At 35.3% G+C, this 14,916-nt stretch overlaps 1 protein-coding gene and 1 pseudogene across 1 annotated transcript; both read right to left on the reverse strand.

Moving 5' to 3' along the window:
- Positions 1–252: 252 nt before the first annotated feature.
- LOC106664785 lies at positions 253–1,303 on the reverse strand (annotated as a pseudogene).
- LOC106664784 (myoneurin-like) lies at positions 1,293–2,970 on the reverse strand. The gene is made up of 2 exons (XM_024230069.1): positions 2,743–2,970; positions 1,293–2,261 (listed from the first exon to the last, which is right to left on the reverse strand). Exons 1-2 carry the CDS (start codon positions 2,748–2,750, stop codon positions 1,313–1,315), a joined length of 957 nt encoding a protein of 318 aa, XP_024085837.1. The 5' UTR covers positions 2,751–2,970; the 3' UTR covers positions 1,293–1,312.
- Positions 2,971–14,916: the final 11,946 nt, after the last annotated feature.

Consider the following 14,916-nt stretch of genomic DNA (forward strand, 5'->3'; position numbering starts at 1 on the left):
CACAATTGTAAGAAATACACATAACCAATTATAAAATAGGATTTAAATAAAGAAACATGAGAAAATTATGTTTATAAAATATATTTTGTTTTAAAGTTGTACAATTCAACATCTGCAACGAAATTGCTGGAGAAATTGGAAAGCACCACGTTCATCAGATCGTCTAAATCTCCAGCCGTGTTGGTTCTGTAACTCGAGCTTTCTTGTGTTTCCTGCCTCTGCCACGTACTTGGATCTTCCGCTCCNTCTCTCCAAAGAACGTCCCTTCCACAGATTGCCCCTCGTTCCCGTAATTGCAAATTTGTAGCGGCAAGTGGTTGTTGTTGGGTCCTTTCGGCTACAGAACTGGAGAATCCATAAGTAGATCCCATGACTCTAAATCTTGTCCCAGGAGGAATTTACACTTGTGTCTTAATAAAATTGTACTCAGTTGGATTTTGTCCTGTTCAAGCGCGTCTGGTAATGTTTGGCCAAATGCGCTCTCTGCCTGAAGCATTTGTCGCAGTAGGAACAATTGAAGGTTTCTCACCTGTGTGGGTTCTTATATGGACGTTGACATAGTATTTATCTTTAAACCCTTTGCTGCAGATGTGGTAATAGTGGAGAGACCTTCCCCTATGAGTGCCGGAAGTCGATTCTCCGTTTTTGGATCGTTTCCTGTACTTTTTTGTTGGTTTTGAGATGAGGGTGAATATAGGGTCGACCGGAGCTGGAACTACTAACGGGCTGACCTGTGAGCCAAATGGGTAGGAACCGTTCGGGCAATATTGTTCTGGCGGTTCTGCTATGTCTGATGTCAAGTCCACGAATCCTTGGATGTTCTGAGGGTACGAGATTTCTTGATGGAGAGTCATGGCATCTGGGGCGTGTGTCGTCGCGTTGTTCATTTCAAGGAGATTTGGCGATTCCGCATTTTCAACATGTGCAACGAAATTGTTGGAGAAATTGGAAGGCACCACGTTCATCAGATCGTCTAAATCTCCAGCCGTGTTGGTTCTGTAACTCGAGCTTTCTTGTGTTTCCTGCCTCTGCCACGTACTTGGATCTTCCGCTCCGTAGACCGAACAAGTGTAGCCAGAATTTTCCGCAGTCGACATCAGATCGGGGATGGCATCTTGTCTCCAATTGTCAATCTCTCCAAAGAACGTCCCTTCCACAGATTGCCCCTCGTTCCCGTAATTGCAAATTTGTAGCGGCAAGTGGTTGTTGTTGGGTCCTTTCAGCTCCAGAACTGGAGAATCCATAAGTAGAACCCATGACTCTAAATCTTGGCCCAGCATGAATTTACGCTTGTCTCTTTACAAAATTGTACTCAGTTGGATTTTGTCCTGTTCAAGTGTGTCTGGTAATGTTTGGCCAAATGAGCTTTCTGCCTGAAGCATTTGGCGCAGTAGGAACAATGGAAGGGTTTCTCACCTGTGTGGGTTCTTATATGGACGTTGACAGAGTATTTATCTTTAAACCCTTTGCTGCAGATGTGGCAGTAGTGGAGAGATCTTTCCCTACGAGTGCCGGAAGTCGATGCTCCGTTTTTGGATCGTTTCGTGTACTTTTTTGTTGGTTTTGTGATGAGGGTGAATATAGGGTCGACCGGAGCTGGAACTGCTACCGGGCTGACCCGTGAGCCAAATGAGTAGGAACCGTTCGGGCAATACTCTTCTTGCGGTTCTGCTATGTCGGTTGTCAAGTCCACGAATCCTTGGGTGTTCTGAGGGTACGAGATTTCTTCATGGAGAGTCATGGCATCAGCAGCGTGTGTCGTCGCGTTGTTCATTTCAAGGAAGTTTGGCGATTCTGCATTTTCAACATGTGCAACGAAATTTTTGGAGAAATTGGAAGGCACCACGTTCATCAGATCGTCTAAATCTCCAGCCGTGTTGTTTGTGTAACTCGAGCTTTCTTGTGTTTCCTGCCTCTGCCACGTACTTGGATCTTCCGCTCCGAAGACCGAATAAGGGTAAACAGAATTTTCCGCAGCCGACTTCGTTTCGGGGATGGCATTTTGTCTCCAGTAGTTAATCTCTCCAAAAAACGTCCCTTCCACAGATTGCCACTCGTTCCCGTAATTGCAAATCTGTAGCGGCAGGTGGTTGTTGTTGGGTTCTTTCGTCTCCTGAACTCCAGAATCCATAAAGCTGGCCGACCTCAAACTTGAGTCTGTAGAACTGACGTCGAATAGATCCGTTGACTCTAAATCTTGGACCAGACAATCGTCGGCTAACATCGCTAATGTCGATGTAGAAAATCCTGCGTATTCGCTTCTGAAACATAAAAAGTAGGTTATCTTTTGTGGTCTTTTGACTAAATTACTTCTCTCAATTAATTAATCTTTTTATGTAAGATTTATGTTGAAATGAAACAAATACAATTAATGTTTTTCTCATTGTTTTGGGGTTTGAAAACATTGTATAAATGTTAAATTCGTAATTTTCCTTTTAACAATTTTCTCAATTTTTCATGCAATACTTAAAAAAAGAAACATTAGCCATTACGTCAAAGGTGAAATTAATTGACAACAATCGTAAGTCGATAGTGAAGACAAATAGCCCAAATGTACAACGCTTCACAATGAAGATCCGGGAAATACTTAAAAATTATTCAAATTTAATAATTGAGTGTTTCATTCTTTCCTCTTTTGCAAAATAAATGTTTTAGACCATTTCTAAATTTACTAAAAAAATTGAAAACGGAAATGTCAGAAAAAAAAGAAGTTAGATATTAAATAAAATTGTAAAAACATACCTCAACATATCTGTGATGGAAAATTGCAAAAATCTTCTTACTTGCAATATAGACTAGGAATGCTTAGTAGCACTTGACTACTGGTGACTAGAAAAGAAAAAGACTAGACTGAAGGGTCTCATCCCCCGGGGGGTGCTTTTATACGGGGCCGGTTGGGCTTTCCCCTACCCTTCGTCATAAAGCCCTCAAATCCCTTACAACCATTGGACAATGCCATGGAGGGAATTTTTCCCCTTTGCCCGAGGTATGCCTGGGTTTCTTAAGGGTTCAACGTGGATTTCCTGAAATATGTACAGATTTTCATCTCTTCGAGGGTGACTTTTTTAGCGGAAATGAAATAACTAAAAAAAATCTCCATATGTGTGTTTTGAAAAAGAAAGTTAATTGACTGTACATCTAATGCAGAAAACATTTTCGTCAAACTGAAACAAAAAACAAAATCAATTAAGAATAATAACAATAAATATTATTAAACCGCATATTTTTAATTGAGATTAGCTGTTTAATAAATTGAATTCACAAAACTAAAAGAAATATTGAAACAAATTTGTAGAAAAATAAAATTACTAACTTCAATTTAAAGGTTTAATATAATACTATAGATAATAGTATTATTATAAAATTTCTGGATTTTTTTTAATAGTAGATGTATGAAATTCATATGAAGGGCCGTATTAAGTAATATTAGTTATACAAAATTTGAAAAAATTAAAATTTTACAGTAAAGTAGACCAAGATTTTTATTCGATTATACAAACTATTTAACGTTTTCACTTTTCAAACCCTTAAATAAGAATTCTTATAGCAGACAAAAAGTATACATTTTTGTACAACAGGCAAGGTAATTTTTTCCTACCATATTCGGTGTTTGCCTTAGAAATTGATCTAGGTCCAGGTCTCCTCTAGGTTTTGTCCATTGACCACAATATTACAACAATTGGAGAGCTGCATTTCTCTTCTTTGTTCACACAGTCTTAAAATAATAACAATAATAAACCACAAACTGGCTTGATTGACGCTATAGACATGGGATCACCTAATTTAAAGTTTTGGAAAAACGCAGGACATTTATCTGTGCACCTATATCATGGTTATTGTCCAGGCTCAACTAAAATCAGGAGGATTAATTTAAGAAGTTGGTATTTGAGATATTGTAGGGATCGTTGTCTATGATTCTGAGGACTTCGATTTAAAAGAGCTGAATTTGTTGGATATGGGTAGGTTTAGTGGTGCCCCACAGTTCTAGTCCAAATGACCAAATCAGATTCAGTTATGTTTTGTAGGGGTATGTTGGATTTTTGATTTCCGTCCAAGTATTTTATAGAGTAGTCCTCCAGTTCAGTTTCTGTTCTTATAGGTACTTAGGGAATTCAGTGATGATTCGGGTCGTGATAACGTCAAAGCTAGGTGACCGCCGATTCGGAAACCGGGTAATTTACATCACAAGGAGTGACTGTTTTGGGAGGTGTAGTCATAGGAAGAAAGGACTTGAGATGAATCTCTGCTTCGTTAGAACTCGAGGCTATGGAAGTAGATTTACAACCTGGGCACTGAGTTATAAAAAAATAGAGGAGAACAACAGATCTACTCAGGTCGAGGTTCAGAACGTCTTGTGGCCACTTCTTTTATCCCGGTCCTTTCTTATGGGGTTGTAAATCGAAATAATGTTTATCAGTGGAGTTGTTTAATATTATCCCCATTCTTGCGAGTTTTGAAAACAATATCCGAGAAAAATATTATTTTTGAAAAATATACAAATCCATAATATCCAAAAAATGTATTCAAGGTTTTTTTAGAGAGAAAAACACGACAAATTTTACTTAATACGATTGTATTATTTTCAAATGTTAGCTATAAAAATGATGTAATATATATTTTTTAGTTACATTAGTTATATAGGTTTTAGTTTAGTTTTAATTTTGAGTATACAGGGGGTCCCAGTTCCTTCTGACGAAACTCAGGGAATCGATTCTACTCTTCGTTTGGAGCAAAAAATGCCCAGGAGAAAATTTTCTGAATTTCTACCCCCCCCATCAAATTTACCTTAGCTCACGTTTTCGAACATTCAATTGTTATTTTTCAACTCTACTAGAATGTTATTTAAAAACCTGGATATATCAACGTAAAGCATATTAGATGAAGAAGTTTTTGTAAAATTTGACAAGTTGTAGGTATTTTTTTGTAACTCAGTAGAACGTGCAATCATGACCAAAATTTTAAATTTTGTAATTTTGACATGTTCCAACTGATATTGGCTAACATTTTATGCCATTCAGATTATTGCAAAGAAGTATCTCACAGCAAATTTAGGGTTCTTTCAAATGGTGTAATTGGATTTATTGTAGTCTCAACATTTTGGAAGTTGTAAGCGTTTTCATGTGGTAAGGTAGGAAAAGTTGAAAAAACCTAAATTGACGAATATCTTCAAAATAGAGAACTTTCCAAAAAAATTTCTCCTGAGCAGTTTTTGCTCCAAACGAAGAGTAGAATCGATTCCCCGAGTTTCGTCAGAAGGAACTGCGACACCCTGTATAATTAATTCAAGGATAGTCAATAAAATAATAATGTCGATGGCGTCCCCAGAATTTAAATAATTATGTTTTGCCATGCCAATCGGACTTTTATGTAATATTTATTAATTTTATTTATTATTACTTTAAAAGTTAGTGTTATTACCACTTCTTACTAAAAACATAAAACTCGTAAAGGCAAAGATCAGAGTTTTTGTGATTTGTTACTTTTTTTCAATTTATTCTTTATCTGATAATTTCATTAAAATTTGTAGAAAAAATGAGAAGTAAGGACTAGATTTTAACGTTTTTTCAATTTCAGCATTGGCTGCATTTTAGGTATTTTCGTGAAAATAGCCAAAAATTGCAAACAGAGAAGGAATACAATTTCGAAAATATTTTTTAATAATAATTACAAGATTAATTTTAGAACAATTTGTAAAAATATATTAGGCCCTGACTGGACTTTAACAATTACATTTCATGGCAGTTTCACATATGTTGGTAAAGGTAATTTAAAATTAAAACCAAAAAGGACAGGATTTATAATTAATGGTTGTCTATCTATAAAAACCAAAAAGAGGAAATATCTAGAGTAGAACAGAAATATCCCGAAGTAACATTAATTTTAGTAAAAGTAATAAAACACAAGAAGTTCTGATTTGTTTTGCAATTTTTCGGGTTCATTACGAAAATAAAATTAAGCCCAAATAGTACCGGATTCCTACTAATTGGTTATCTAATTAGTAATTTTAAAAAAAGAAGTTAGCCATGAATTTTAACATTTTTTCCATTTCAGCATAGTTTTCATTTATGTACTTGTGTCCAAAAATTGCAAACAGAAAATGACGAAACTTCGAAAATATTTTTAAGCAATTACAAATTTGAGATAAATTTGTAAAAACGTATGAGGCCCCACTAAATTTTAACATTACCATTTCAACTTAGTTTCACATCAACTTAAAGAAAAAGCGAACCTAAAAATTGACGAGAAAATTGGAATTGGGTCGTTACCAATATTTTAGGTGACAAGTAGAGCTCGGACCTCACGTGCAAATATCCCAATAGAATTGCAGATTATTTAACCCACAGGCGACAGGAAGAGATTTCACGATTAAGACAGAAAATGATACAAAAGCCGATTTTCCAGGTTTTTAAAAATTTTTTAGATAGAAAGCATAATTCATAAATTTTTATGAAATAGAAAATTTTAGAAAAAGTAGATTTCCGTTCTGAATCATCCACAACCCTTGTTTTGAACTTACATTTTATAATAAATAAGGCAATAAAATAGGGTCAAAGTCGAGAAAAACAATGTTATCTGAAAAGGTGGAAAATAAGATAAGTCCGCCCAATAGAAAAAAATATATATTGATTTAAGACGTTTTGATTAGTACAAATCTAAAGCACTGGACAATAGAATTTTTATCATAAACACTTCTCATTTTTAAACATAATTTTGATTTAGTGGTTTGCGAAAAGAAGATGGTACATGTAGGTTCTTAAAAATATTAACAATTATAATAAAAAAGAAATGGTTAATAAAAAACTTAGCATTATGGAATTCACAATTGATGGCTATGGACGGGGGATCTTCGATTTTTCGCATTCCAAATATATCAAATGTCACGAAAGAATGGTTGTACCTATGAAACTATACCATTGATATAGATACTTTGCAAATTTTTAGAACGACCTACACTCAGTGATATGCCTGTTCTCTGTTTCACATATTGTGGTAAAAATAATCTCAAAATCAAACAGAAAAGTGAATTTTGGATATAATTGCAGATTAATTAACCCATAGACGACAGGACGAGATTTCATGATGAAAACAGAAATGTGTGAAAATTATACAAAAGGCAATTTTCCAGGTTTTATAAATTTATTTTTAGATGGAAAGCATAATTTCATGAATTTTTATGAAATAGAAAATTGTAGAAAAAGTAGATTTCCTCTTCTGCATCATCCACCACCCTTTTTTTGAACTTACCTTTTACAACAACAAGGCAATAAAATAGGGTCAAAGTTGAGAAAACCATGTTATCTGAAAAGCTGGAACATAAGATAAGTCCGTAAGCAGATTAAGTGTCCAATAGAAAAAAATATATTTTGATTTAGGACATTTAGATTAGTACATATCTAAAGGACTAGACAATAGAATTTTTATCATAAACACTTCTCAGTTTTAAACATAATTTTGATTTAGTGGTTTGCGAAAAGAAGATGGTACATGTAGGTTTTTAAAAATATTAACAATTACAATAAAAAAGAAATGTTCAATCAAAAAATTAGCATTATGGAATTCACAATTGGTGGCTATGGACGTGGAATCTTTGATTTTTCGCATTCCAAATATCTCAAATGTCACGAAGGAATATATATATATACCAATGAAACTATACCATTGATCGTGATACTTTGCACATTTTTAGAACGACCTACACTCAGTGCCTGTCCTCTTATAAAATCATAATATCATTTAGATTTTATCCAATTTTCACGATATCACAACGGTTGGAAAGCTGCATTTCTAATCATTGATTCCTTACCAACAATACTGAGGTGTTTATATTATTTTAAGTGAGAAAAATCTGGACGAAATCACAAAACAACCTCTAAACATTATATTTTATATTACGTTTTCTGATTAATTTACGGAGGTCAGATTTATTCCCTTACTTGTTGAGTATAGGAATGTTTCCTAGGCATCAATCGATTCGGTTCAAAGTTATCCGCTATTTTTATGTTTTTCGAAAAAACTGCAATTTTCATTAATTATAATTTTAATCTATGGCTTTGTTTAAGGTGGAAACGCATTTCCTCAAACAAGACCTTAGATTAAAATGATAATATAAACAGAAATGTAGTTTGATACCCAAAGGATAGTTGTGAGCTGGGCCCTCCTGCAGGACTGTGTAAATGTAAAACGGAAGTGAAACATAAAGAAAACGGTTCACATTGACGGGGACAGTTTGGCCGAATTAACCCGTTATCTAACCCAAATAAGAGCCACCATTTTTCTTCCCCCTAAGACAAGCAGGTATTCGGTGCGTCCTGGGTTTTCCCCAGTCCGGCTACCTGCTGCAGACGTTTGCACCTTAAGGTCCGATGAACTGTCCGTAATAGGTTGTCAGCAGTTTCGTTTAAATTATAAATTAGAAAGGGATTATACGAATAGTGTTTGACCTTTGAGATAAAAGAGGATTCTCTAACTTCCTGTAAAGAAATGTCCGCCAAAAAAATTATTATTATTATTTTTTAATGAAAACGAAAAGGCTACTTTTGCCATGAAGTAATGTTTTACTTTCCTACTGAATGTTTAACACCGTCTCATAGTAGGCTTAGAGAGGTAGCAAAGACGAAAATAATAGCAAGTCACAACTTCTACTTTCCTAACTAGGTAATGATATGTAATATTTCTTCCAATAGAAACATTACTTCCAAAATAAGCCAAATTTTATTAATTTTTGATATACTTGAAGTTTCGTATTGCATAAATTATTGTTTTAAGTATTTAAAAAATGAAGCAATGCTCATTGATTACTTTATAATAATAAATAATAATTTAAATTGAGTTATAATTTTTATGTAAAGCGCAGTTGAGTTCAAAACATTAGTGTCACGTGTCGCGATGGCTCATGTGATTAGAGGAGCATTGTTCTAGTCCTCCTAGTAACACAAATTTTTCATACATAAAAAAAATAAATCAATTTGAACCATTAGTTTAGTTAACCAGGACCAATTGGAAACCATATGGAATTTAAGTAATCGCTCGAAGAAGACTTTTTTAAAAAAGAAGAAACTTTATTGTCAAAACTACAATGTTTAATTTTAAACCGGCAGCGTGACGGGCAGAAGGCTATCGGAAGAGTAAGGCAAGGATATTTGGGGATTAGGATTTTTATACTATTTTAAAGGAATGCTGAGTAAGATGATTGGCGGCCGCCTGGACCCGCAAGACTTTGCTGACGTGTTGGTCTGAGGGGCGTTTGGTTGTATTGTAGTTTTGTACATTATTTACACACACACACACACGCACACACACACACACACACACACACACACACACACACACACACACACACACACACACACACAAACACACACATAATTTATAATGTTTTTCTTAATATACAATAACATGGTATAGATATACAGATTTATCACCGTCATAAATCCATATTTACAAAAGACTCATTTCTTATCAGGTAGAACATTATTTGTACACCAATTAATTATTCTTTTTATCTAAGGTTTTTGGTGTGAATGAAAAATTAATGCACGAGCGGGATTGGAATCAAGGACCTTCGGCTTAATAACGTTAGATAAAAAGAATAATTAATTGGAATAGGTAATATGGTCAATTATGACCACTAAAGAAATATGGATTAATTATACTTACACATATTTTTTGAATAATGTGGACATCTTTTACATAAGGACTTTTCCCTCACACAAGCAACCCATTGCTCTCGACTCCTTGGAAAAGTGCAAAGTAGACTATCCGCCGCACTTCAAATGAAATGGTATCCTGAATTTTTAACAATAGAAAAACAAAGGGAAGACAACCTATTGACCACGAGAAGTGACTATCAATTCAGTATAAATCAATAATAATCCCTAATATTTTGTAAGTGTTTACATGTGATTATCTTTTATAGTTAAAAGACACTATGATTTCTTTTCATTTGAGTGCATTCATCGACATATAATTATTTTCAAAAAAGTTTACTCTTACCCAATCAAGTTTATCATTGTTATCTATTACAATTAATTAAGGTTTTCAGTTGAAATAAAAAAGTCAATGGCACGAGCGGGATTCGAACCCAACTTTCGGCTAGATACGCCGCTACTCTATCGTGACTTCGATCCACTCGGACACTAACTTCCCATCTCAACCCCACCTTTTGAATTTTCCCCCCTTTTGACCTCAAGCGGACCACTAAAATTAGTGAATATAAAAGTAAGTTAGTCTGGTTGAAATTCAAACTGCGCCAAGGTACTCGATTTGCCTTGGGGTAATATGGCAAGGAGCCCCCCTACTCCCAAAGACTTCATTCACACTGCCGCAGGGATGCCGAGTTTTTAAGGTTATTATGGCAAAATTCCCTCCATTTATCAGAAGACTTAATGCGACTGCCGTAGAAAAGCCGGTATTTTTTTTGTTTGACTTTGCCCCACAGATATTCAGTCAATGTCATTTTGTTGGTGACTACGCCAATAGACCTGGGCCACCCCTAAAAGGCACCACCCCATACGCCCGCTTCTCGTTCGGGTATACACTTAATTTCGGCAGCATTAGGAGGATGTGGATAAAAACCGTACATGGCCACAGGAGCCCCTGGAAAAGTCCACATCCTCCCCACTTCCCGGGGACCATTTGCCCGAGCCAGCCAACCCAGCACCCCCGAAACTACCCAGGCTCCTCACCTCTTAATCAATCAATTACTAAAGAAATAATTAATAAATAATCTATACAAATGTACCAATATTAACAAACAACAATATAAATAGTCAATAAATTAGTATTTACAGCGGTAATAAATAATCAATTCGTAAATAAATAAATAATAAATTACTAATATAAATATATAAATACTACTACATAAGGAACAATGTCAATTATTAATAAATTAAAATTAGACAGATTTTGCGTTAATTAATTGATTGGTAATTAAGCTTTCAGTTTATTTTTATTTAAAAATTCGAACAATGTTTTAAATACCATTTCATTTTCAGAACCTATAAGGCTATTAAAATTGAAGGGCTTCTCTATCTCTTTGTAACTAAAGATTCGTTCAAACATGGCATTTCTTGCTTCTTCATAATCCGGGGAATCAAACAAAATATGTTGCATGATCTCGAGTTCTTCGCATGTTTCACAATTTGGAGAGGGTCTTATATTCTGTTCAGATAAGCCCCACATATGCAGTGATTCGACCTAATTCTGACAATCGAAGAAAAAAACGCCTTGCTTCCCCTCATTGCGAAAATCCATGAAATGGGACGGGGTTCAGGAATGAAAGACTTAAAAAAAATTAATATGAAGTTATTCAGAAATCGTGAGATGCAGTCTGGTGTGATGTAGGTTTCAGAAAAACATTTTCTTTATCGTGCCAACGTTTCGATCTTTATTGAGATCATCTTCAGGGCCTGGGATTTACAAACAATGTTTACATTTAACAAATACATTTAGGATGTGGAAAAGTGAATTTATACAATGCAAAATATATTTTTTATATTCAATCAAAGTATTTCTACTCACTCAAAGTGTTTGTCTTCTGTGTAATTGTGCCATTCTTGCGTGTCGTGTTGAGAGTGCCAGTGAGATTTTGCTGTTTTATGTTTATATACGTTGGATTTTGAAGGGGTGGGGAAGGAAGTCGGTATAGAAAAGACATTTTTGTATAAGGCGTCGGCTTCTTTGAGGTGAAAAGAGCCGACGAAGGGAAAAAATGTGTTGGTAATGGTTCGGCCAGATTATCCTTTCAGGATTATATAGAAAGGGATAAATAGGAAAAGGAAAGCTAAATTGTTGGAAAATTAGACTATGTGAAAAGTATTTGATGTGTGGAATGTAATGTAATGATATATGTATGTTATCTATATTGAATTTGATTAATGATATTGGCGTAGCTGCGACTGAGTTTACATGTATCTGTTCTGTAATTGATGCTGTGTTTATCTCTGTTGATATAAACCATTTCTAAGAAATTACGTTTATGTTTGTTTTGTTCTGTATGTAATATTAATATGAAGACAGAGGTTGTTTTAGTCTGGAAAAAATTTGATATGTTGGGTTTAATTTTTTATAACTGGAGACGTATGTCGGGTTCAGCATCTAGATATCTTTAATAATTAGTTTTGGTAAACTGCTTTATTTCACATGCTTTCAAATCTTATGATTGGTAGCTTGCTATATCTAATGAAATTGGTATGGATGAAAAAATAGAAGCGTTATGAATTACTCATAGATTTTTTTTTGGACTTCTTTTATATAAACGAAGTAATAAACCAGGTCAAAGTCCAGAAAAACAAAGTTATCTGAAAAGGTTTACAATACGATAAGGCAGCTGGCCTATTGAGCGTCCTAGAAAGAAAAATACCTTGTAATTTTCCTTGAAAAACTTATTTTGATAACGGGACTTTAAAACCAACTTAACCCAAGTTTGAAAATACATGGAATAGTCCCTGGACTGTGAAGGCTTGTCTAAAAGGGGAAAGTTATACATTAATAATATATCACACATGGGACACAATAAGAATGGTAAGACCTTCATGTGTTGGGAAATTGCCAAAGTGTGAAGAATTGAGTGTAAAAAGAAAGAAATTCTAAAATCTACATGGTCCAGATCGGACTATAGATAGTTTTAACTGTGTCTTTGTGTGTTTCTGTTTGTCTATATGTTATTTATTGAAATGAATGTATGTATCGCGTCATTCTGAACTGGTCACGTAAAACGAAACAAACACTCCAACACACCGACATTTTCATCTGGGATGAAGCGACGATGATTCCCCAAACTATTAGCCACTATCTATAGGAATTGAGCGATGTCTTTAATGACGATGGTACAGTGCTGGGAAAATTTTTATACCGGGTTGTGACGTTCGACAGGTTCTACCAGTCGCAATTTATGTAACACGTTTAAAAAATATTGGGTTACGGAATAGCTTTGAGAAAATCAAATCGTCCAAGAATATGCGTGAGGATGGAGGTTCCATTGAATTCTCAGAATGGTTATTAGATAATGAAAATAATGTCATCAAAAACACGAAATACCCTAGGAAATGCTGTAATTTTTGAATAGTATGTAGATTTAGATGTAGTTGTATTAGTCGGGATGTGTAATATACTGCGTCTTTTAAGAACTGTTGTATCCTCCTGTATAGCCACCGGTGAGACCTATTTCATTCAAGAATTTGATTAGTAAGCCCAGTTTTGGTGGTTGAATCTCTTCTACCGTCACAATGTACGACCCAATGCACTTCCTCCTGTTGACAAGTGCAGACTACAGTTTGTTAATAGGTGTGTTGGTTCTCCTCTGCTTCTTTGCAGAATTTGCACGTGCCTCCCGTTAAGAATCCTGTTAGGATTCGCAATGTTTTCCAGCTTCGTTTGATTACTATTACTTCTTTCCTTCCGAAATTTGTTAGGAGGTTCTTGAATTGTTTGTGTCCAATAAGTGAGTTCCACTGTCCTATTCTTTTCTTTTTATCCTTCTGTCTGAGTTACTCATTGATAGTGTGAGTTCCTCTGCCACAGAAAGTTTCGGATCTATTCAGCGAATCAGCGGTACAGCAGCCTCTTTTCTTGCAAGGGTGTCCGCTTTCTCGTTTGCCTTCTACAACCACATGTCCTGCGACCCAGCCTGACCTTGTTTTGCATACCTAATATGTTTAATTTAGTTTTGCGGTTCAACACCATCTTTAAATGTTGTTAATGTTTGAGCTTATTGCTTTGATGGCTGCTTGGCTATCTGACATGATAACTATGTTCTTGTTTTTGTAACCTTTATTCAAGTTGATTTGAATACATCTCTCGATTGCATAGACCACAGATTAGAAGATGGTTTATTTTTCCATGGGTTCTGAGTATTTGGTTCCAGAACCGAATACTCTTGCCCCTATACCTTGTTGTTTTCAAGAGCCATATGTGTACTGAAAGATGGTGCCGTTCTTAATGGAGTTTCCCATTCTTTTTTGGTGCCTAAGTTAATTATTGATTATATTCAAACATCCTGTTCATGCCGTCCCTTGGAATTATGAGGATCGGATGGTCATTCATTATATTGGTGCTATTTTTCCATTTTAGTTTTATTCCTGTTGGAGGTTTCTCATTAATAATGCTAATAATAATTTTCTGCGCTCCTTGTTACCATTTGGTGTAAGAGGATTAATCCCAATACTTTTTCCATGCTAATTGTAGGATATGTTCTCATTGCTCCCGTTATGCAGATGCATGCATTTTTCTGTATTTTGTGAGTTCTTTTCTTTTAGTTACTTGTTCTGCTTGATCGGCCCAGGCTACAGCTCCATATGTAAGTATGGGTCTTACTATCATGGTGTACATCCAAAACAGGGTTTCCGGTCTACATCCCCAGTTCTTTCCTGCTATTCTTCTGTACACCATCAAAACTCGCGTCGCCTTCGTGATGGTAGAGGCGATGTGTTTCTTAAATGTCAGTGTTTTATCTAGTATGATGCCCAGATATTTGACTTCCTTTTCGATCTCTATCACGGTGTTATTTGCCTCATGTGATCTAGTTTTCTTTTCCGTGTAAAAGCGACTATGGTTGTTTTATTTGGGTTTATTACTAAATCAGCGCTGTTACACCATTCTTTTGTGATTTTTAATCCCTCTTGGATATGTCACATTCCTCGAATTTTCCCCTGGCAGTCAGGACTATGTCGTCCGCATATCCCTGACATTTACCTCTTTACGATCCTGGGTTTCGAGCAGTTCAACTGTTAGGCTCCATTGAAGAGGTGACAGTACCCCTTCTTGAGGACATCCTTTGGTTGTGCTAACGTCTATAGTGTGTAGTACTATATTTGTTTCAGCTGTTCTAGTTCTTAGCAGTTCCCAATCCATCTAGATGTAGTTTGGTCTACGTGTTTTTTCCCTAAAGAGACCTTCATGGATGCATGAGATGCATTA

Source organism: Cimex lectularius, unplaced genomic scaffold (assembly GCF_000648675.2).
Source record: "Cimex lectularius strain Harlan isolate CLEC.00 unplaced genomic scaffold, Clec_2.1 scaffold323, whole genome shotgun sequence".
NCBI lineage: Eukaryota > Metazoa > Arthropoda > Insecta > Hemiptera > Cimicidae > Cimex > Cimex lectularius.